At 47.8% G+C, this 21,978-nt stretch overlaps 1 protein-coding gene across 1 annotated transcript in view; it reads right to left on the bottom strand.

Moving 5' to 3' along the window:
* The window catches only part of CRY2 (cryptochrome circadian regulator 2), a 32,395-nt gene extending 11,867 nt beyond the window's left edge, over positions 1-20,528 (bottom strand). The window contains exons 1-7 of the mRNA XM_063093488.1: positions 20,277-20,528; positions 12,490-12,598; positions 9,731-9,873; positions 7,924-8,108; positions 7,077-7,165; positions 1,438-1,578; positions 20-331 (exon numbers count right to left, since the gene is read on the bottom strand). Coding sequence (XP_062949558.1) covers positions 20-331; positions 1,438-1,578; positions 7,077-7,165; positions 7,924-8,108; positions 9,731-9,873; positions 12,490-12,598; positions 20,277-20,497 — 1,200 coding nt within the window. The 5' untranslated portion in view covers positions 20,498-20,528. The remainder of the gene's footprint in view (positions 1-19; positions 332-1,437; positions 1,579-7,076; positions 7,166-7,923; positions 8,109-9,730; positions 9,874-12,489; positions 12,599-20,276) is intronic.
* Positions 20,529-21,978: the final 1,450 nt, after the last annotated feature.

The following is a 21,978-nucleotide window of genomic DNA, read 5'->3' as shown; positions in this document are numbered from 1 at the left end:
CCAGTAGGAGATCACTTACCCGGACCCCGCTCTCCCAGCTGACCCATAGGTCTCCACGGGTGAGGAAGCAGGCCACAGCATGCCGGGCCAGATGGTGGATCCAGCCCTCTTGCCTCAGTTGGGTCATGATGGCATCAATCCAAGGGAAGCCTGTCTTGCCCTCGGCCCACTTGGCCAGTGCCTCAGGGTTGCGGTCCCAGGGGATCTGGATGCAGATGGGGTTCCCCTCCATGCGGTCAAACCTTGGGTTGTTGGTGGCTGCGGTGTAGAAGAACTCTCGCCACAGGAGTTGCCCAAACAGGGAGAGGGGGGGTGTGCTGTTCCGTTTCACCTGAGTGGTGGGGGTAGCACATGGATAGACACACTTGCCCAGCTCTCAGCCCCATGTCACTTAGGCCTCTTCCACAAAGGACTTTGGAGCCCCCACAAACTTAGTGGCTCCAACCTCCCCAGACATGCAGAGGGACTATTCCCTAGAAGCAGCAGCAGAGTATGCCTGCAGACTCAACACCCAGGCCCTGCCTGTGCCAAGCCACTGCTCTGAGCAATAACAAAGGTTTCAGAGAGCTGGGCAGTAGGAAGGGACATCGCTGCAGGACAAGAGTCGTCATGATCCTTGTCCTCAGGGTTTCTTGTTCGGCTCCACTCCAGAAAGTCGAAGGGAGTTTTCTCACCAGCGTGCATAAAAAATACTCAGTCTAGATTTTGGCTAAATAAGTTATACACAACAGCGTGGATCTGGGGCTATGAGGGAATTAAGAGATCAGACGCCAAGCAAATGATTTTCCTAAAATCCCAAGACTATCTGCCAAACTGACAAAGCTAACCTGTGCCACAAAATCCTGCTATTGGCAAAGACAGGGAAATAACACTAAAAAACAGACACAAGGATAATCTTATGACTCTGAATGTTGGGTCTGCGGTCTTCTCTCCTTCTGGGGATGCCTTAACCCAGGGTTATTTTCCTCTTGACTGAACAGCACAGTCCTGCGTGCAGCCCCTCCAGGTCATTCCTCCAGCACAGATGGGCAACTGCTGCTCGAGGCCTCCCCTTTTACATGCTCTGGACACAGCCCCCCAGAAGGCAGCAGCACTCTTCAGCTCAGTTCTGGCTCCAGCCTCCCCTGCCTGCCTCCCACCTCAGAAGTTCGTCCCATCCACCTGCTCTTAGCAGATCTGCCACCTCTAGGGTCACGTCTGAGGCCCGCTTTTCTAACTGTCCTGCTCTATGTGATAATCTGGTTTTACTTAGGTCTGTGATTAGGTTTGTGCTTGGCTCTGCCACCTCTTGGGTACCGACTCTTTCCCACCTCCTTTGTACTGTACATGTACTTAAGCACCTCCAGGACCCATGGTCCAGCCCGCCTGTCCCAGGGCCAGCGGGAGGGCCCTTTCCAAGGTGGCTGACAGGCCCAGCAGGACTCCCTGTGCCCTCACCTTTTTGTACAGGTCCCACAGGCGGTAGTAGAAGAGGCGGCAGGAGAGGCAACCGAAGCGCAGGTAGGGGCTGAGGCCTGTGGGGCTGGCCAGCAGGGAAGTGGCGTTCATTCGGGGTCTCTCATAGTTAGCAACCCAGGCCTGCAGCAGAAAGGGAAGGTGACAAACGGAAAGGCCTGGCTGTTACATTGGAAAAAACTGAGGCCCTGGGTGGTTAAGGAATCTTCACCTAAGGTCACAGAATGGAAAGCCAGGAGTGAGCACTTGAACACCATGCTATTCCACTCTTCATGCCGGTGGCTTCTGAGATGGAACCACTGCCACAGTGAACAAGGAGGCCCGTGATCTTATCCCGCCTTGAATTTGTGGTATGATCATGAACAAGTTGTTTAGTCCCTCAGCTACTAAATCTATTCTATTAAATTCTATTAATCTCATCTATTAAATGAGAACAAAATTTCCCAACTCCTGGGAATTAAATAAAATGACAGATATGAAAGGGTTCTAAGAGCACTGAACAAACTCTAGACAGAAGAAAGGAAAAAAGGCTTCTTAGCAGAAAAATAAATTCCTATCCCAGTTCCTGCTCTGGTCACCAGGGGCCCCTGAGGTTGCTGCCACATCATGGACACTCAGGGGCTTGCCATATTGTTCGTCAGTGGCCGAGAAAGGACAGAGCTCCCATCCTGTTCCTGAGGACCAAGAGTATCACTCATTTCTGGGGCCACTTTTCATATAGCCCCGCTCTTGTTTTATCATCGCTGGCCACCAGTATGCACTTCCCTTTCCCCACGAGCTGTTCCATGCACTCCCGCTGCTCTTAACAACCCTCTGCGGCAGCATTTATCACTAACTCCTTTGGAAAATGAGGACACTAACCTCAAAGGGTTATGTCACTCTCTTCAGGTTATGGAGATGGTAAGAAACAGGGCTGGGGGGGACTCAGGCTTCTGACTCCAGATTCCAGTCTCTTCCCACTACATCTAATAACCATTTTCTCTCTCTCAATTCCTAACACCCTCACCTTTGCTCCATGATGACTGTTTCACAAACTACACACCGCCTCAAGCCCCCCACTCCACACTTCCCCACAACCCTTCAGCAGATGGCCTCCCTTCCTCAGGATAAAGGAAACAGAAGCCATTAGGTGGGAAATGCCTCAACTTTCAGCCACCAAATCTACAAACTCACCTGCATGCCACCTACTCCTCCACCTCCTCCCCTCCTGTGACCCTGCCCAAGGCCAAGGCCTCCTCTTGGCTCTGGAGCCCTCCCCTCATCCTTTTCTTGCACATTCAACCTTTCACTCTCTACAGTTTTCACTCGAAGAACATTGGAAAAATGATTGTGTCTCTCCCCTTTGCAAACAAAGCAAAACACAAACAGAGGACTCTGGTAAGCCTGTGGGCCTCCATACCCAGTCCTCTTCCCTCCTTCGCACCCAACCTCTCTCCAGTCCCTCACCCCACCTCCACTTCTGGACCACCTGTCTGGTTTCTGCTTTCACCACTCTGGCTCCCACCAGTCTCCTGTGGCTTCCATGCCACTGACTCCTGCAGGCATTTTCTGTCCTTGTATTTTGGACCTCTCAGCAGCACCGCACCATGCTGACCACTCCCGTCTCCATTTCCTCCCTTCCTTTGGCCTCTGTGACTCCACATGCTCCCAGTGTCTTGTCAGCTCCACCTCTGCTACCCCCCACTTAAATGTGGGCATCTAAGGCTCTGTCCTAGGTCCTCCAGCCAACTGTGTGCCTTGTTGAGTTCATCGAGTCCCATGGTTCCCAACATTGTCTTTTTGCAGACAATCACGTCCGTAGCTCTAGCCCAGATTGCTCCATCCAGTTGCCTCAAGCATGACTTGCTCTCTTCTTCAAGCTTACCCTTCCAGTGGCCTCCCCTAGCTCAGAAAATGCATGCCTTCCACCTAGCTGTCCAAGCACAAGCCTGGCCATCACCTTTGACTGCCCCCTCACCAAGTCCTGTTGATTCTACTGCCCAAATATTTCTCAAATCTGTCTTTTTCTTTCTACTCCCTGCTGCTGCCAACCTGGTTCAGGCTAAGATCATATCTAGACTGGACAAAGGTGACAGCCTCCTGACCGGCCTCCTGCATCTACTCTCATCCCTCTTTCATCTAGTCTCCACACTGGGACCAGAGTGACCGTTTATGAATGACTGTTCCTCAGGACAGTACTAGCATTGGCTTCCTGCTGCTCTCAGGACAGAGTCCCAATCTTAAACATGGCTTCCATGGCTTACACCTTCCAGCTCTGTCTCCTGCCACTCTGCTTTAAGCACCATTTTTAAGCATAACTTCACCAGCCATTGCACATGCGGATCTGTTTGCCTTTCCCTTCACCTTTACTTGGTTAACTGTGACTCTTCCTTTAAGTCTCAACCTACAGGCCACCTCCTCACAGGTAGTCCCTGAGGTATTAAGTATCTCTAACAGACACTGGGTGTTTCTGCTGACTCACATCCGTCCCCTCCCCACCTTTAAATCTTTTTATTCTTAGCTAAAAATAAATAAATAAATTCACACACACACACACACAAAAATGGGGCGGGGGTAGAAGACATAACAACTACAATTCCTTGAAGTTGATACGACAAGCAAACAGAAAGGACAATGATGGGTGGGAGTGGGGAGAGAGAGGAGGGAGGGAGGTTTCGGTAATGGACCACAATAATCAACCACATTGTATATCGACAAAATAAAATTAAAAAAAAAAATTAAAAAAATAAATCTTTTTATTCTAAATAAAACGCAGATACAGAAAACCCCACAAATATGTGGCTTAATGAACTATTCTGAGGCAAATACTCACACAACTGCCACCAAAGTTTCAGAAACAAAACTTTGCCAGCCACCCCAGAAGTCTTTGTGCCCACCCCAGAACAGTCCCCTCCAGCCCCCCCATAAATAACACTTACCCCAACATTTATAGTAATCACTTCCTGCAGTTTTGAAATGTTTACACTTTTCTACTTCTGTAAAGCACGTTCAAAAAGGATGGCATCATCTTTTCACAGTTATTCTTTGCATTCTTAAGTAGCTGCTTTCTTTTTTCTTCACCTAAATGTGCATCCCTAGGTATTACAGTTTAGTCCTGGTCATTTAAAAAACGTTGAATCTACATGTTTCCTGCCACTTCTTTCTTTTCCTTTCCATTCTTCTGGAAGAACGCTACTTGACTTGTGTAGCGTCCTACAATCTGGATTTTGCCAACTGCACACTTATGGTGAAGTACAACATGCCCCCCTGTCCTGTGTACCATCTGCAAATCGGTGGCTGCTACCAGAGACTGGATTGGACTCAGGTTTGATCCTTTGGTGAGACTACATGGGGCACGCAGTGCCTGATTGTCTCTCTTCATGGTGTTAACAGTCATTAATGCATAACATGTTATCACTGGGGGCTGCAAAACGGTGTTATTCTAACCCTATCACTCCCCTTTCATTTAATAACAGAATACTTTTACAGAAGATACTTGCCCTCACCTACTATTCGAAAACCCAGTGGTAAAGATCATATAATTTACCTCCCCTTTTTTGATAACACCATTTAATTTTTGTGCAGAGAACCAGCCTTCCCTAATCTCAGTCCGAGTGGGTAAAGTGGAGCTAAACCAAGTTTCCAGCTCTGGGAGTGGACTTGTGATGACAGTCTGGCCAGACAATGCACCCCAATTCCCGGTCATAGTGACTGAGTCAGGGACACAGGACCCAAGCCAGGCCAATGAAAATACTCCTCAGGACTTCTCCTGAAGCTTTTAGAGAAGAGGCACACAACTTCCTGTGGTATTGCTAAACAGACTGAAAATAAGCTGTGGCGACCACCTTCACCACTACTCAAGGAAAGCCTGCCTGAGAATAAAATAACATAGAGGAAGGTCGAGCTGAGAGATGGAGAATGCATTCCTGACAGAATTCTTTGGACACCTGGATGCAGCTATGCCAGAGGGCTACGCCTTAGACTCTTGGGTATGTGAGTTAAAAAAAAAAAACCCTTTTTCAAAAGCCAGCTTGCAAACAAAAACTGATTAGTAGTACCCTCACGCTCTTTGTCCCCATTATGCTCTCTGGACCTCTTCTTTCCTAAACCTTAGGACATCTAGAATTCCTTGTTCAATGTCTGTCATCTTCAGTAGACTGTGCTTCTGGAGACAGATTCCATGACTGTTTTGTTTGGCAGTCCTTCTAGTAGCTACATCTTGGCATGAGTAGATGCTCACTTCAGATTTGGAGAACTGAAGAAGTTAAAAAAAACCTCTTGAAGTCAGGTTCAACTCCTGTTCATCTGGCACCTTCTGTTCTCCCAGATGTGTACAATACATTATTTCCTCTGGCCACCACTGAGTCTTGAATGGGTTCACGACAGAAGAGCCCTTGATAGAGGGCCCTCCAGGAGTGTGTGGGAAAGGAGCTCCCGACTTGGTGATCTAAGTGGCATTCTGCTACAAAATGCTTTTAAGGTGATAAAAACTCTAAATCATGGAGCCATAGATTAATGCTTTACATTTTTAAGTCTTATTCTACTCCTACTATCCCATTTGTCATCTCTACCCTTTGGCTCCTTGGCCTACCCCTTTTCTCCAAAGTGAGCCCAAGAATCTCTAGTTAAATCTCCCAGTGTAGACAGAGACAGCTGGTCCCTCATAGCCCTTACACATCAAGCGTCATTCTTTCGAGTCTGTGGGGCTTGCTTCTGGCCCCAGCTGACGGTAGCACCCAGATGGGAAAATCAAAGTTGCTGGGCCTCCACTCCTGGCTAGGCACCTCCAGGACTGGGAAAACAACCTTCCCACGTAGGCCTACCTTGGCCTTCTTGTCCCACTGTTATCTTGCTGCTGCGCAAAATGCCTAGCCATGGGAACAGGAACAGAAAAAGTTGTGATTTTAAGGACTCAGTCTATAAGCCAGCCGTAGGGGGCAGGAAATGAGAAGCCAACTGTCCTCAGTCATGAGAACCTTCTCTGCTCCTCTAGCAAGCAGGGTGGCAAGGGCCATGTGACACTGTTGAGGAGTGCTCTGGGGTCTTGGCCTCTTTCCTTCCCCTTACCAATTCCCACTGCACTGGGAGTTGGGCCATTTGCTCTCTGTGCCCAAACAAATGGAAATCAGTGCCCTGGAGGAGACCCAGCAAAAGGTTGGAGGACATAAACTCGAAATAATTAATCTTATGGTCTTAACTGACCAAATACCCTCTTAGTAAGGGGAACCTCCCCACGGATGAAAGAAAAGCGATGTAGCTAAGCTTTAGAATCACAAAGAACAAGGTCTCACTCTACAACTTACTATGTGACCTCAGGCAAGTTACATTATTAGCCTCTCTAAACCTCAACTTCCTAAACTATAAAATGGAGAGCTTAATACCTACGTTGTATGGCTGTTGGAAAGATTAAAGGAAATAACACAAGCAGGTGCTTAACCCAGAAATGCTCAGCCCAGTTACCGGCACATGGTAAGTATTCTCCAAATGGTGCTGCTGCTGGTGGTATTATTGCCATCAGGAGGATTTTTCATTTTTAAACCAGTGTTAGCTAAGAAGGCATTAAGGGACGTGAACCTAACCTGTATCCCTGTTGCATGGGTATCAGCATCTGCAGTTCTGTGGCTCAGAAACAGGGCCCATACCTTTCGTTCCAAGTGCTTATCCAGGCGGGCCAGAGCTTCTGTCTCTCCTCCTTGCCAGACAGATGGGCCAAGTCCTTCGGTGGGGAACCCTACAAGAGGAGGAATGGGTCACAGGACTGGAGGTCAGGCCATTTCAGTGAGAACTCAGCAAGTCTGAACACCTTAGCCTGTTCTTTGAATTCTGTGAGAACTGATCACAGTGGTCTTGGTGCTATTGGAGCTGAGATAATCCTTAAAGTTTTAGTGTTTACTATGTCATCCTGGTTCTCTTCCCACTGTCACTATTTTCTCTCCTTTCCCTTGCCTTCCCTGTTCCAGCCCCTCATCATTCCAGGCAGGTGAGAAAAATCATGGACCTGTCACCCTTTCAGAATAGCTGGCAGCAACTGTGGTTTTCAGGTAAGAAAGGCTAATAACTTTGCTCATGTCAAAAGATGGTGGGGGGGGGGAGGGGGGAGGAAGGGTGTAGTCAGTAACCTGAAGGGCTGACAGACCTGCATGCAATAGAAGCACTATTAGTTATCCTGGTATTGAGAAGCCCACTGATGCCAGCACCAGGTAATGCCTATATTGTCTGAGAGAGGAAAGCGCAAAAACAGAGGCAAGAACTAGAAACAGAAGATTACGCGTACGAGTATGAATGGAAAAGAGACTGGAAGGACATACTCCAAAATTAATAGTGGTTATCTCTGGGTGGTGGAGTAATAGTGACTGTTATTTCCACTTCTGTATTTTCTAAATTTTCTATAATAGCATGCTTTTACTTTGACAAAGAGAAAAAACCCAATAAATTACTTTACACAAAAGGAAGTGCCAGTGTAAGAGGATTTGGGCAGGAAGTACGTACCCAGCTCCTCCAGGGAGGGCACGCCGTAGGTTTCGTCATGGTTCTCCTGGATCTCGGCCCTGCAGCTGTCCATCTGCTGGCAGGTCATCAAGCCCACTGGCTTTTTGGGCAGCTCCATGCGGCTGATGATGGCCTGAAAGCGCTTGTAGGTAAGAGGTGGCTTCTGCCCATTCAGCTCAATGATCCTGGGGAGCCCAAAGTACACCTAGCGTCACTAGCAGGGTCCTTTGTTTTGGATCCCTGCCCACCCAAGAGAGAGCCCAGACTCTGAAGGCTTTGAGGGTGGCTTTCCTCATCCGCTCACAGGTCCCACCCCTGAGTGGAAAGGAGGGGGCAAGGGAGGCTGCATCTCCATTTTACCGAGAGGGAAAATGAAGCCCAGAGAGCTGGAGCAGGTGCCTCAGGTAATGCAGCAAGGCAGGGCCAAAGCTGGGACTCAATTCCAGGTTCCCTGGTGTTCACGTGGAGCCGCCTAAAGACAAAGACTGACCATATCTCACTAATCACAGAAAAATCCTCACCAGCTGCCTTGGCACTTCTTGGAATCCCTGCAGGCCTTCCTCTCTACCCTAGGATGAGCCTTGGAGGAAGTTCTTTGATGAGAGCTGCAAATACGTTTCTTACTTGGAAAGTCATCCCCTTCTTAGCCCCCATTTACTAGAACAGAGAGGTAGAGACAGCCTATCCTCCCTAAATCGAAGACTGGGGCAGGAGTTAGCCAACAACTAACACTTAAAGAATGTTTTGCAATTTACAAAGTATTCTTTATGAGCAGGGGAAACATGACTGCACTCACACAAGAAGGAAAGATACAGGAGGTTGAAGAAGAGAATTGAAGCTGTTTATATCAGGATGAATTGGTAGGATTTGGAGCCTGATTCCTGGGGCTCCTGTTGGCCAAGAAGGAGCTTATACAACACTCCGCTGCCTGGGTGAGTTCATGTCCTGGTTTGTTCTCTCTCGCTCTCCTTCCATTAGCACAGATATGAGGTTGGCTGCTGCCTCTGGAGTCCCTCCCTCCTTCTCTGGCACGTGGCAGGAGGAGGCACTGCACACCCAGGCTCTCCTCCTGAGGGCCCGGCTCACATGCACAGCTGTGTGACCTGGCTTTCTGGCAGCCAGCACTGGGTTGGGGAGAGAGAGGGGGTTGTGGAGCAGTGGTGACTGCTGGCTTGGCAGCAGCAGCAGCAACAACAGAAAGGTGACAGCGCTGGCAGGGAAGGGGAGGAGAGGGTTTCCTCTTAGACTCTCTGGAGCACAGAGGCCTATCTCCAGGGGAGGAGGCTCCTCTGCAGTTTTCACCTCCCTGCAGGGATCTCTAGAGACCCCCCAGCCCCGAGCAACATGGAAATGCATGGCCTGGAAACCCAGATAGCCAGGGAAGCCCAGGGAACTTATCTTAGGTACAGAAACTGGGCCTATGAGAACAGAGGTCTGTTGGGACAGGTAATAGGCAGGGTCCACTGAAGTCAGAGGACAGCCGTGGAGGAGCAGGATGGAAGAGGGACAGGAGGCACAGATGGGGCTGGTGTATATCAGGAGAAGATCTATGAAGATCCTGAGTGGGAATCCTCACTACTTTCATGCCTTGGGCCTATAAGCCTCTTTGCCATCCAAATTGCGTAAAGCTCCTTGGGACCTGTTCTACAGGCCCTAACCCTGGCCCGTTCTCCTCCAGCTTCCAGAAAATGCCATACCTCATGAGCCAGGTGACCCTATTGCTGAACCTCCCTGAGTTCTACTCAACCAGGGTCCAAATCACTAACCCTCATCATTGGCAACCTGATCCCTGGGACCCATCTCTTACCTGTCCAGGTCATAGAGGGTATGAGAATTCTCAGTCACCACCTCCACGCCAGCCTCTTTGGCCATCTTCATGATGGCTGCGTCCCGTTCTTTCCCAAAGGGTTCGGAGTCATATTCAAAGGTCAGGCGGGTTACCCCCCATTCCTGTGGAGAGAGAAACTGTTATGCTCACCGCTGTGATCGGGGAAGAGGAGAAGCTGGGTTCCTTCCTGGAAGGGGACAGAGCTAGTCTAGAAACCTGTCCGAATGGGCAGCAGAAGAAACTAGGAACAGTGATTTGAAGTGGAAAACAAACAATCTGAGGGCAGAAGTTTGAGGAGGACAGGCCAGTGAGGTGAGGCCAACAGCCCAGCACCAGTGCAGTCAGTAGGCTGCAAATACAATGCTCCCAGAGGACCCCCCAGGCCCAGAAATAGGCACTGCCTCACTGGGGGAGATAGTGGGGGACAGGATTGCCACCTGTTGCCTGTTTGGCAAGCCTTTCCCAGGGTTCCTCCCAGCCCTGCAAACTTGTGGCCTAGTTTTCTTGGCAGACTTGTGCTATGTGAAGTGTCTTAATGGTTTCCACAGCAACACTCCTGAGGCCAGTAGCAAACAGAGCTAATAGGTTCCAGCTCTCAGAGTTGGGGAAGGAGGAGCAATCCTTAGTCTGGAGGTCAGAGCAAATAGAACAGAGGGGCCACGTGTTGAAAAGAAGGGAATTCTTTTCTAAGTATTTAGTCCTTTCTAGTAGGAATTTCTAGATCTCCTAGCAATACCAGGAGAAAGCTGACCCAATAAAAGGTTGTACAGACACCCCACAGAAAGCCCTAGAGCATGGAACTAGCAAGAAGAAAAATACATCCTAACCAAAGTCTCCAGTCATGGTCCCTTAAAGCTCTGAATTCCTGGGGCAAATGTCGTGGCCATACACAGGCTAGTCTGGTCCCAAATCATCCTGCCTGGGGGGTAGATCCTTAGCAGAACGGGTTATAACTCCAAGGATAATAGCATTGAATATTTATTGAGCCCCTACTGTAAGCCAGGACTTAGGCTTAGCAGTTCATATAGATTACATCATTAAATACTCATAATAACACTGTGAATAATAATAACATTATTATTAAATGACACCTTCTCTAAGAAGCCTTCCTGGGGACCCCCCTCCTTCCATGATTCTCCTGCACCTTGTCCTTTTGCCATCACAGCATTTATCAGATGGCAGTGAGGTTGCCCATTACTTGCCTGTCTCCCCCATTAGAGTATGAACTCTCAGGGCAGAAACCATGCTGTTTCATTCATCATTATTACCCTAATGCTAAGTGTAGGGCCAGTACATAGTAGAAGCTCACTAAATACGTATACACTGAATGACTATGTAAATAATCTCCAGTCGGCTCTCCATATCCACGGGTTCTGCATCTGTGGATTCTACCAATGGTGGATTAAAAATGTTTGGAAAAAAAATTGCGTCTGTATTGAAAATGTAGACTTTTTTCTTGTCATTATTCCCTAAACAATACAGTAAAACAACTATTTATATCGCCTTTACATTGTATTAGGTATTATAAGTAATCTAGAGATCACTTAAAATATCCAAGAGCATGTACATAGGTTATATGCAAATTCTATGCCATTTTATACTGGGGACTTGAGCATCTGTGGGTTTTGGTGTCCATGGGAGGTCCTGAGACCAATCCCCCATGGATACCAGGGGAAAACTGTATCTATATCTCTGGGCTATAACTGGGTTGGCTGGGGAAGAGAGGGGACAGTGTGGAGGGAGGCAAATGTGATATAATGGGTGAGGACACAGATCTGGAAATCAAGACCACCACTTATCAGCTTCATGACCATGGGCAAATTATTGTTCCCTCACCTATAAAGTTGGGCTAGCACCACCTGCCTCTTAGGGCTGCTGTGAGGAATAAATGAGTTAATGCTTATAAGCACTTGGAGCAGTTCTTGACTCACCGTCAACCGTCAATGAATGTTAGCAGTTACTGGTACTGTGTGATTTGTACATGTGTGTGTAATTATGTGGGGGATGGTGCGGGGAGGGGAACTGAATGATGACGTATCTACTAAGCTGTCTGCCTTGACATGAGAGTTTTCCTCCTGTCTTGGAGTTGGGGTGAGAGGGGCATAGAAACCATCATGTGCTGCTGAAAATAAAATAAAAACTACTGTGTGCTGCTAAATCTGTCCTATAGCCCTGTCTGTGAGTACTTTTGCCTCTATATGGGCCATAAAACATGCTTTTTAAAGGGGCTGGGGGAAAGTGGGCTGGCCACGTGATATGGCAAACAGAGGCCTATCTGGTGCTCAAATGAAAATTTTATTAATCATTTACCCAGGAGAAACAGCCTCAGAAAGGTTGAGTTTTTCCCCAATAAGGAGAACAAAGCAAGCTGGGAAATGCTCCTTGCTAGCCATGAAACCCCACCCTCAAATTCCTGGTGTAGAAAGAGCCCCAATAAATCTTGCTGGCTTGAGCGAAGGAAACATCTAAGGAAGCCACTGGCATCTGGGGTGGAATGACTTACAACCTCTTATGTCTGGACTGAGCTGGGAACTTTCCAACAAGGCACTGGTTTCACAGAATTTTTTAAGTTTCCATTTCATCGGCAAGCTAACCAGCTGTCTTTGTTTCTCTAGCAGCAATGGCCAGACCAGCCCTGCCATTCCCATTTCCTCAGTCAGAATGTCATTTCATTCAATTGGTGGGGAAACCCTAGGGAACAGAATTTTACTGTCTACTCTGGGGCCCTATACACTTACCTTGAACAGCCTTGGGAACACGTCAGCTGGCTGTCCCCTGACTACAAACAGGCGGGAGTTCAGTTTCCTTAAACTTGTGTCCAAATCTTCCAGAGACTGAAGTAGGAACCTGCAGAGTCCACACGGGCCTGGTTAGCGATAACATAATAAAGAGTAATAAAGAGTAGCTGTCTTTTCCTAACAAAGCAAGGAGGAAGTGGTCCACTGTTTATGCCCCAGGACTGGAGAAACCTCGTTGGAGCCCAGGGGTGATATGGCAGAGGATCAGCGCAGCCTTGGTTGAAACCCTGGACTTGCCACTCACTAGCCATGTGACTTTAGGCAGTAATAATCTCTTTAGCCTGTTTTCTCATCTGTAATGTAGAGTTGACGTTAGTATCTATCTCATAGAATTGCTAAGAAAAGAAAACCAGGGGGCTGGCCGGTTAGCTCAATTGATTAGAGAACAGCCTTATAATACAAAGGTCACAGGTTTGGATCCCCTTACTGGCCAGCTGCCCACCCCCCCCCCCCAAAAAAAAGAAAAGAAAAAAAGGAAAACCAAATAATACATGAAAAACACTTAGCACAGTGCCTGGCATATAGAAATCACAGGATAAATGTGAGCTGTTCTACGTGTTGTGTTTCTTTGGGATCAGCGGCAAGCCACTTATTCCCTTTCAGCCTCTTGGCTATATGTAAATATCCACCCAGCACAAGGTTGTTGTGAGACTGAAATGGGAGAACAGGAGAAAGTCATCTGAAAAACACGTGCAATTCTGTGGTATGGAAGCAATAAGGTCCTATTAACAGAGGGACAAGACTACCATAGCTCTGGAAAATCCTACCTACCATGGTCTGACAACACTCCTGCCTTTCTGCCTCATGCTAATTAGGCTGCATGTATTTCTACTGCCATATCCCCCACAGCCTGGGCTGGGTCCCCAGACCCCAGAGCTTTGCTTGGCAGATGGCTCACTCTCCTGGCCTCTCCAGACCTCTAGCAACAAGATTATCATTCCAAGAAGGAGAAGGATTTAGAAGGTAGGGATTTTTTTTTTTTTTTTTTTTGTGGCTGGATGGTATGGGGATCCTAACACTTGACTTTGTTGTTACAATACTGTGCTCTAACTAACCATGCTAACCAGCCAGCCCAAAAGGGTACTTCTTGATAGATATTTTCACATGCTAGCAGGAGGGGTGGGAGCGGTGGGGGCTACATCTGACCTCCAGCAGGAGAACTGGATCACCAGGGGAAAGGGAGAGGAAATTAATATTTGATGGGTGCCTTCACTGTTTTATTTTTAAATTAAATTAACATTTTAAACAGATAACTATTCATGTGGTTCAAAATTCCAGTGACAAAAGAGTACACAGTAAAAAGTGGCCTCTTCGGCTTTCTTGCCCAGAGGCAACCAAGGTTACCAATGTGATTATGAATCGTCATGCTTTTTAAGTGCATTTTCTCATTTAATTCTCTCAACACATTTTGTAGGGAAATATTACCACCCTCATTTTATAGAGGAGAAAACTGAGATATTGAGAGGTTAATTAGTTTGCCTAAGATCATAGCTATCAAGTGACAAAGCTGGGATAGGAACCTAGATCGTTCAGAGTCTGAAACCCATGTTTTCTTCCCATTTCTAATGCCTTCTAGTAGCATGCCAACACTGTTCTGAGGCTGAGGTTCTGCAGGACCTCATGAGTTTGGAATCCCTGTCTCTGACAAACACAAGGTTGGCTGCAAGTAATCCACTCACATTCTTCCTCAGGAACCAAGCCCTGATGGGTCAGCCCCCATATGTCATAGATCCCTCCAAGGTGCCTGCTATCTACCCCTTGACATCTCCCCCTCATCCCTAGCACCCTTCATCTCTGTCAACAATAGGAATCACCGGATTTTATTTTGAGCACAGTGAAACCCTGGGCCTCCTCTGTAGCACATCACATTCCCTGACTACTGGAGGCTTACAGATGCAGCATGTTCCCAGGTGCCAACTAGAACCAGCCCCCATGCTGCCTCTGATGTACACAACACAACACACTCCCAGAGCTGAGGCCACAGACCCACATTCCAGCATGGGCTGGGCATTGCATTAGCTAAAGAGCAGGTAGGAGATTCTCCTAAGGCTTGGGATAGGATACTCTAAAAGGTTGAATGTTGCTTTACGCAAACCAAAAGCTCTGCCTCTGTGAGTTTATTTTTGAAAAACTGACACCCTCTGAAAAGAAATGCTGAGCTGTGAGTGACGCACTTGCGTTGGCCTCCTCCAGAGTTTATCACTGCTACCAGAAGGAAAATGAGAGAGACCCATGCAAATAGCCTCACATCACCTGGGCCCTGCTGGTAGAATGTCTAGAGAAAACTGTGGGGATTTAAATTTCACAACCCTAGGACAGAGGGTCCTCCATCTGTGGTTCCCAGGAAGGTCTGACATGCACTCTGGGGGCTTTGTCCTTCACAGTCCACCAAGCTGCACAGGACTTTGACTTGAAATTATAAATAATGTTGAAATGCACATGAAATCTAGGTTCCAGAACATGTAGCAACCTGCCTTTTATAGAACTTTATTTTTAGACCTCATTTATCAGAAGAGATTCCTTGCAGCATCTCTAAAGTAGAGATAACCCTATGAGAACCCTTTCCTTCTTTGACAAAAGATGTCTATAATTGAGGCAGAAAGCAGAAGGCCAACTCTGAATGCAGCAACTAAATATTTATAATGATAACAATTAACATTTAATGAACAGGCACTATGCTATTGTTTTACCTATATTACTTCATTTAATTCTCAAACAGCTGTATGAAGTAGGTACTAGTATCATCCCCATTTTACAGATGAAGAAACTGAAGCATGGAGAGTAAGTAAAACTTGCCCAGTATCATATTTTTAATAAGTGGCCAGAATTCAAACCCAGACAATCTGTCTGGCTCAGTGTGTTTGTTCTTAACCACCAGGTTCACTGTCTTTCAACAACACTGCCTGAGCGCTGAGGCTGTGCTGTCCAGGGCTCAGCCATTAGGAAGCACCACGGCCCAACTCAAAGGCCAATACCTGTGCTGCCAGATCTTTGCTCCTCTCAGTGTGGTCTCCTCAACACTGGCTGTGAATCAGCCACCCAGGAGCTTGTAAAAATGTTGAATCTCAGGCTCCATCCCAGACTTCCAGAATCAGAATCTGCATTTTAGCAAGATTCCCTGGTAATTCATTTCTACATTAAAGTTTCAGACGCACTGCTCTAGGAAACTGAATTTTATTTCTAGGTTCTGTTTACAAGTTGTCTTTCTTGCCTCTAATTTGTCTCTACTAAATTTTCTTGGAGATCCTGGTTTCTGCCTCCTCTCTGGCCCTCTAGAAATGCTCTGTTACTTCCAACATCCCCCCTGAGTCAAGCCCTGCAGGGATCCTCCAGGAAGGAAGGGCTCAGGACAGCCCCACAGGAGGGAATAGGCAGGAGACGGAAGAAGGGCTTTCAGGCAGTTGGAGAAAGGGAAGCCACCACTGTGGCAACATCTTTGAGGCCTGCCAAGTGACAGCTCTATATAACACGAAAGGAACATGGCGCAGTGCTGCTACTGAGCAAATGCTCACTGGGTCAGGCACATGTATTCCTTCACCCGAGAGAACCTGGGCCTGTGCTTCCTTAGAGCACTCTGCACGTGGCCAGTTTCTCATGACTCTACTGACAGGAGAGTCTAGAAGAAACTGGCCTAGGCATTGGAGGTGGTGGTGTTTCGTGCTGTCACTTCACTCTTGGCAGCTCCATGCTGAGCTCACATGGCCAAAATTTGGAGCACACAGTCCTGTGAGAGCAGTTAAAGCTCACTCTCTGGATCAGACAACATGTACAACTGAATGATGTTATGTAAGTGCTCTGGAGCTGAAAGGCAGACAGAAGTGGAGAAACCCAAACTGGGATTTCCAAAAATACTGTACAGAGAGGACTCTGTAATTCAGGGACTCTGTGAGGCTAGTCCTTTAGAATAAAACAGGCAGATCCTTTGGCTAAGTACTTACATTTAGGGAAGACCTTCTGTAGGCATGGCAGATTTTGTGTTGAATATTTTATTTATTTGTTCTTAATGGGAGAAAAGAGGAAGGATGACAGTGAACTCATTTTGGGTCCAGATCGCCCTTGGCCACGTGCTTCTGCCTCATGCCGAGGTTATCTAACCATAATGATGATACCATTGGCCCGTGCAGACTGGCTATATAGGATATTAATAGAAATTAATTTCTCCTAAGTAATTAAAGGAGCTTAAGCCCCATGGAAAAGGATAAACTAAACCCACAATCCATGGCACGGACTGATTTCTAAGTATCATTCAGATAAAAATATATTTATTCTTTCCAAAGTTGAAAGGGAAAGATGAAGGAGGTTTTCATCCCTTTTAGGCAAATGAAAACATTTCCTCAGCAGAACAGTAAAGTGCCCCACTTGGGAACCAGTGTGAATGGCTCAGAGGAACTCAAATTTCCTCACCAGTATAATTATCAACCCCTTCTTGCTGACCAAGTGCCAGTGAAGAACCACCCACGCTGACAGTCCAACAGTGTCTAGCTGCCAGCATTTGGGAAAAGAGACACATTTGTCCTCAGACATCCTGGGGAGTTCCCAGCTTACCTCATTTACTAACTCTTAGAAAAATGGGCTGAGAGAGAAGATATTTTATTTCTACCACTTCCTCTGTCCCTGAAGCTCCTGAAAGAGGTATAGCCAGGGACAAAATGATTTAAATAGTGTGAACAGAAATGTTGCCAACACCTACCTACGATGCAGCAGGGAAAGAAAGGTAACGAAAAAGTGCAAGGACCTATTTTAAGTATCCATTTTATTTTATTGAAAATTTTTTTGGTTTTGGTGGCTGGCCAGTACGAAGATCTGAACTCTTGACCTTGGTGTTATGACACCTTGCTCTAAACTAGTCAGCTAACTGGCCAGCCCCTGAGTATCCATTTTAAAATTTAGAAGTTGCTCACATCTTCCTTTTGTTTCAGTTCTTGCTGCAGTACCTCCTTCCAGATGCAGCAAATTTGGGGAAGGCAGGGCTAGGGAAAATGGCAAAGGGCTTACTTAGCTAACTGGTGCTTGGGGAAAAAAAGTCCTGAGGCTCATATAACTCCAATTAGCCCATAAACTTCTCACTTCCATGCTAGCCTTCTCCTATGCCTATAAATACACATATTTCTTGGTTGCCTTTCTCTGTCCTCTTACTCTTAGGAAGTGCTTTGTGGTTATTTTAATCTGATTTCATCTGCAGGAAAAGGCTATGTGGGAGTCAGTGTAGGAGGTATGAGAAGGTAATAGAGATCTCAGACTTTGACTCCCCCCACCTCTTGCAGATGGTCCCCGCCCTTCCTAGGGAAGGTTCTCAGAAGCAGCAATTCAAGCAGTTATAGAGGTAGGACTTATGCTGCAGTGCAATTCTCCCAGACCACTCCCAGATCCAGAAACAGCCATTGGAAGGTTACACATATTGTAGTTATGCAGAGGTATGGCTAGCTCCAGCATGCTCCTCTACTCCCAAACCTGTCACGAAATAGTATGAGGCTCTGCCCTCAATCCATCCAGGGAGCAAAGAGAATGATGTGGGTGGCAGGAGTGTGTCTGTTTCCAGGCCCAGGAGCAGTAATCATATTCGATCTGTTTGTGTGATTTCACCTCTTTTTTCTGAACGCCAACACTAATTAGACTTCCTGCCAGTGCACTGCAACACTCTTCCCAGGTGGCAGGGCTGAGGTTTGTGGTCCAGTGCTTCTCAGTTTTGCTGAAATGTGAGTTTGAAAAACCCTAATGCTCAGGCCCTTTCCTAGAACAATTCAATCAGAATTGTGGGGAAGGAGGCCCAGGCATCTTTTAAAGATCCTTAGGTGATTCCAATGTGCAGCCCAGACTAAGAACCACTGCTCTAGTCTGCCCCAGTTTTATTTTTTTCACAGCACTTTGTTCTACTAAATTATGGTTGTTTACATGTCTTTCTCCACTAAAATGTATGCTCCAGGAGCTCTGGGAGCACAGATACACATCTGCTTATTCATTATTAGGCACTCATTAAATAATCACTCAATTAATATCTGTATTCGTAAATAGTCTCTGACTTCAGGCTTTGACTTAGGCATCTGAGCTGCCACATTCCTTTTCTCCACTCATTTGAAATCACAATCACACAAGGGTCATCCACGAAAATCCATAAACACCTAGTTCCTAGCAAATTGTAATTTAATCAGCAACTGAGTTTTTGTTCTTGATTTTTAATCCCCACAACCACAAAGGAGTAGGCAATCCTATGCAATGTCCCCCAACACCCAATAAAAGAAGAAACTCCTTTGTGACAATGTAACAAGCAGGTAGCAGGATTCTATCTACTCTGTTCGAATGGGCACACTGCTAAAGGGAGGGGGGCAAAGTCTGAGGCTTGGCTTAATGTCCACACTAGGGATGGTCATTTGAAGATGTCTGTCAAACCCAACCTTCTATCTATAGAAATTGGAGCAGAGACAGAGCAATGGAGCAGACTGAAAACAGTGTGGGCAGATTCTCCACAGGGCTATCTTTAGTTGTTCCCTCTATACAAATGGGTCTGGAGGGGGCATGTAATAGACTCACTGCTAGGAGCACTCACTCTCCTAGCAGGGTATACACCCTGGAGAGAAAAGAACGATGTGCGCAGAGCCACAATGTCCTGGGAATAATCCTGCCCTTTGTTTGCTTGGTGCAAGAAGGCCACAAGCAAACATCCCCCAGAACAATGCAAACAAACCAAGCGACTGCTGCAGGACATTTTAAAGAGTGATGAATACGTAGTGTCTCAAAACTCCTCGGTTTTGAATACTGGTCACAGAGAAATACACCAACTACCTATCTGTTAATCCCTTCCCATGATCCTGTTGACTCCATCTTCTGGGAGTCATCAAAGAGGGATCCTTGATATCATGGCTTTCCTGCTCCCTAACTTCAGAGCAAGAGTTCATAAACATCTAATCTACAATGGCTCAAATGCCTTTAAAATCATCTCATGAGGAGGCAGAGTGTAACACTCTGTTGGGTTCCTTTTTAACTTTTCTAGCAAGGTCATAGCTGCTGAGGAGATTCCTCAAAATGGGTTAAGCACTGCTCTGGAGCTCAGGACACAAAATATGTCTACCTGAAGAAGCCCTTGGGGACTTCGTCTATGATATAGGGGAGAAGGCCTTACCTAATGCTAAGCCAGAGTCTCTGGACACCTCCACAGGCAGGACAGTCTGGGTGGAAGGAAGCCCGGATGGGTGAAAGGGCGGATTCAAACAAACCGGAGGTTTAGGACTGACCTTTAGGAGCCCAGCAATGGGCTCTTCACTTGAAGAATGGGAGCAGAAACCCATCCCTGCTCTTACACTACAAAACCTCCTTTCTTTCCCTCCCAGAGCACATCCCTAACAGCTCTAGACCAGGAGTCCCCGTTCTGCCACTCACTGGCTGCAAGTCCTTGGGCAGGTCAACTTTGCGACACCAGGGCTCAAGAGTCTCATCTGCACAACGGGGATCGATTTCTATCCCACAGGCATGTTGTGAGGTTCAAAGGGGACAACACACGGTGTGAAAGCGCTTGGTCAGAGGTTGAGCCCTGGTCCAGCATTAGTAGGATGACTAATTACTTCCCTAGTCCCGGCTTCTCCCCTCTGGAGAGCCTGTTCCGTCTCCCTGCCCCACCTCGCCTGGGCCTGGGCCTTCCGGCCGTGGCTGGATGAAAGGCCGGGCTGATCGCCGGGTGCCCCAGAGGCCCGGCTGCGTCCCTCGGCCCCGCGACCCCGCCCCGGACCCCTCACCTCCATCGGTTGATCCCTACTGAGGAGGAGGCCGCGAACCACGGGTCGAGGATGTAAACGCAGCGCACGCAGCGCGCCCCGCGCACGGCCGCCAGCAGCGCCGGGTTGTCGTGGAGCCGCAGCCCTTTGCGGAACCAGTGCACTGAGGAGGCGCCATCCGCGCAGGCCGCCGGCGCCGGGGCCGAGACTGCTGCAGCTGCCGTCATCACAGCCGCCGCCATCACCACCCCTGACTACTCCGGCCACCTCCGCTCCGCCCCGGCTAGCGCCGCGCCGCCGGCCCCGCCCACGGCCCTCCCAGTGACCTATGACGCCGCCGCTCCTCTCTGTGGCCCCTCCCTTAGTGCCCTGCAGCGCCTCTGCGATTGGCTGAGCGCCTCCCGCTGGGCGATTGGCCCAGGGCGCGGGATCCGGCCCCGCCCCCTCACGTTCCCACCATGTGTCTGACGGCTCCGGAGGAACTGGCCCGCCCCGCGAGTGACGCAGGTTGGCGCTCCTAGCGGAGGTCGGAGCGTGGGCTGAGTCTCCAGGGACAGCGGATCTCTTACGCGCGTCCTGTTCAGGGCCTGCCTCTGGAAGACGCTGCCTGGGCTGGCGGGGTTGCTGTGGCTCAACCAGTGACTTACAGGACTGACAACCAGCCTTCCGGTATCACCTTCATAAATACCATCATCCACTTCACTCTATCACATCATCGCATCCTTCGACTACAGCTGCCATTCATTGAGCGCATATTATTTTATTTTATTTTATTTTTAAAAGATGACCGGTAAGGGGATCTTAACCCTTGACTTGGTATTGTCAGCACCACGCTCTCCCAAGTGAGTAACTGGCCATCCCTATATAGAGATCCGAACCCGTGGCCTTGGTGTTATCAGCACCACACTCTCCCAAGTGAGCCATGGGCCGGCCCATTGAGCGCATTTTATATGCCAAGCAACATGATCATCTCCTTACGCAGACTGTGTCATTTACTACTCTCAACTCAGCCCGATTACATTCATTCAACAAACCCCAGTGAAAGAGCTGCTGTTATTCTCATTTTACCGATGGAGAACACTGACAGTGTTGCAGGTTGAGTGACTGACTTAATATCGTAGAGCTAATAAGAGGATTCCACCTAGGTTATCTTGATTTTGAAACTTCTGCTTTTAACCACGAAGCTGTTACTTCGGTCTGTTCTGAGATCCTTGGAGTCTGCAAATGGCAGAGTCTAAGGAAAGGGGAGAAGTGTCTTGATATGCAGCGATAGAGGGCTTGGGAGTAGGGGCTGCGAATGTGGAGGCCGTCGGTTGAGATTGTCATTGTGCTGTCAGATGAATTTATTTTCATTTTGTCTATGTCTAGTAGACTCAATGGTACTATTGTGTGCAAAGCACTGAACTATATGCTGCATGGGATCCAGAGATGGGGAAGACACTATCCCAACTCCTCCTCTGGGGAGCCAGGTGGAGCCCTCTCATTCTTATGGAGTCTAGCACAGGGCTTATTGATTGACTGAGTGACTGAACAGCAAGAGAAACTATTAACACAAGTAACAAAGTGTTGAGGGTGGGTAAGATGGCCTGGTCGGGCAGAAGTCTGGGGTTATCAGGTGGAGAACAGTCTGTTTCAGTTTGGCCCTTGAACCCGCGCTTGGAACCCTTCCTGAACTTGGGAATGAGCAATGACGGAATTTAGCAATTTGGTCAGCAATTTAGTG

The sequence above is a fragment of the Cynocephalus volans genome, chromosome 4, assembly GCF_027409185.1.
Source record: "Cynocephalus volans isolate mCynVol1 chromosome 4, mCynVol1.pri, whole genome shotgun sequence".
Classification (NCBI taxonomy): domain Eukaryota; kingdom Metazoa; phylum Chordata; class Mammalia; order Dermoptera; family Cynocephalidae; genus Cynocephalus; species Cynocephalus volans.
The sequence above is the reverse complement of the archived record's forward strand: the minus strand, read 5'-3'. Positions and strand labels throughout refer to the sequence as shown.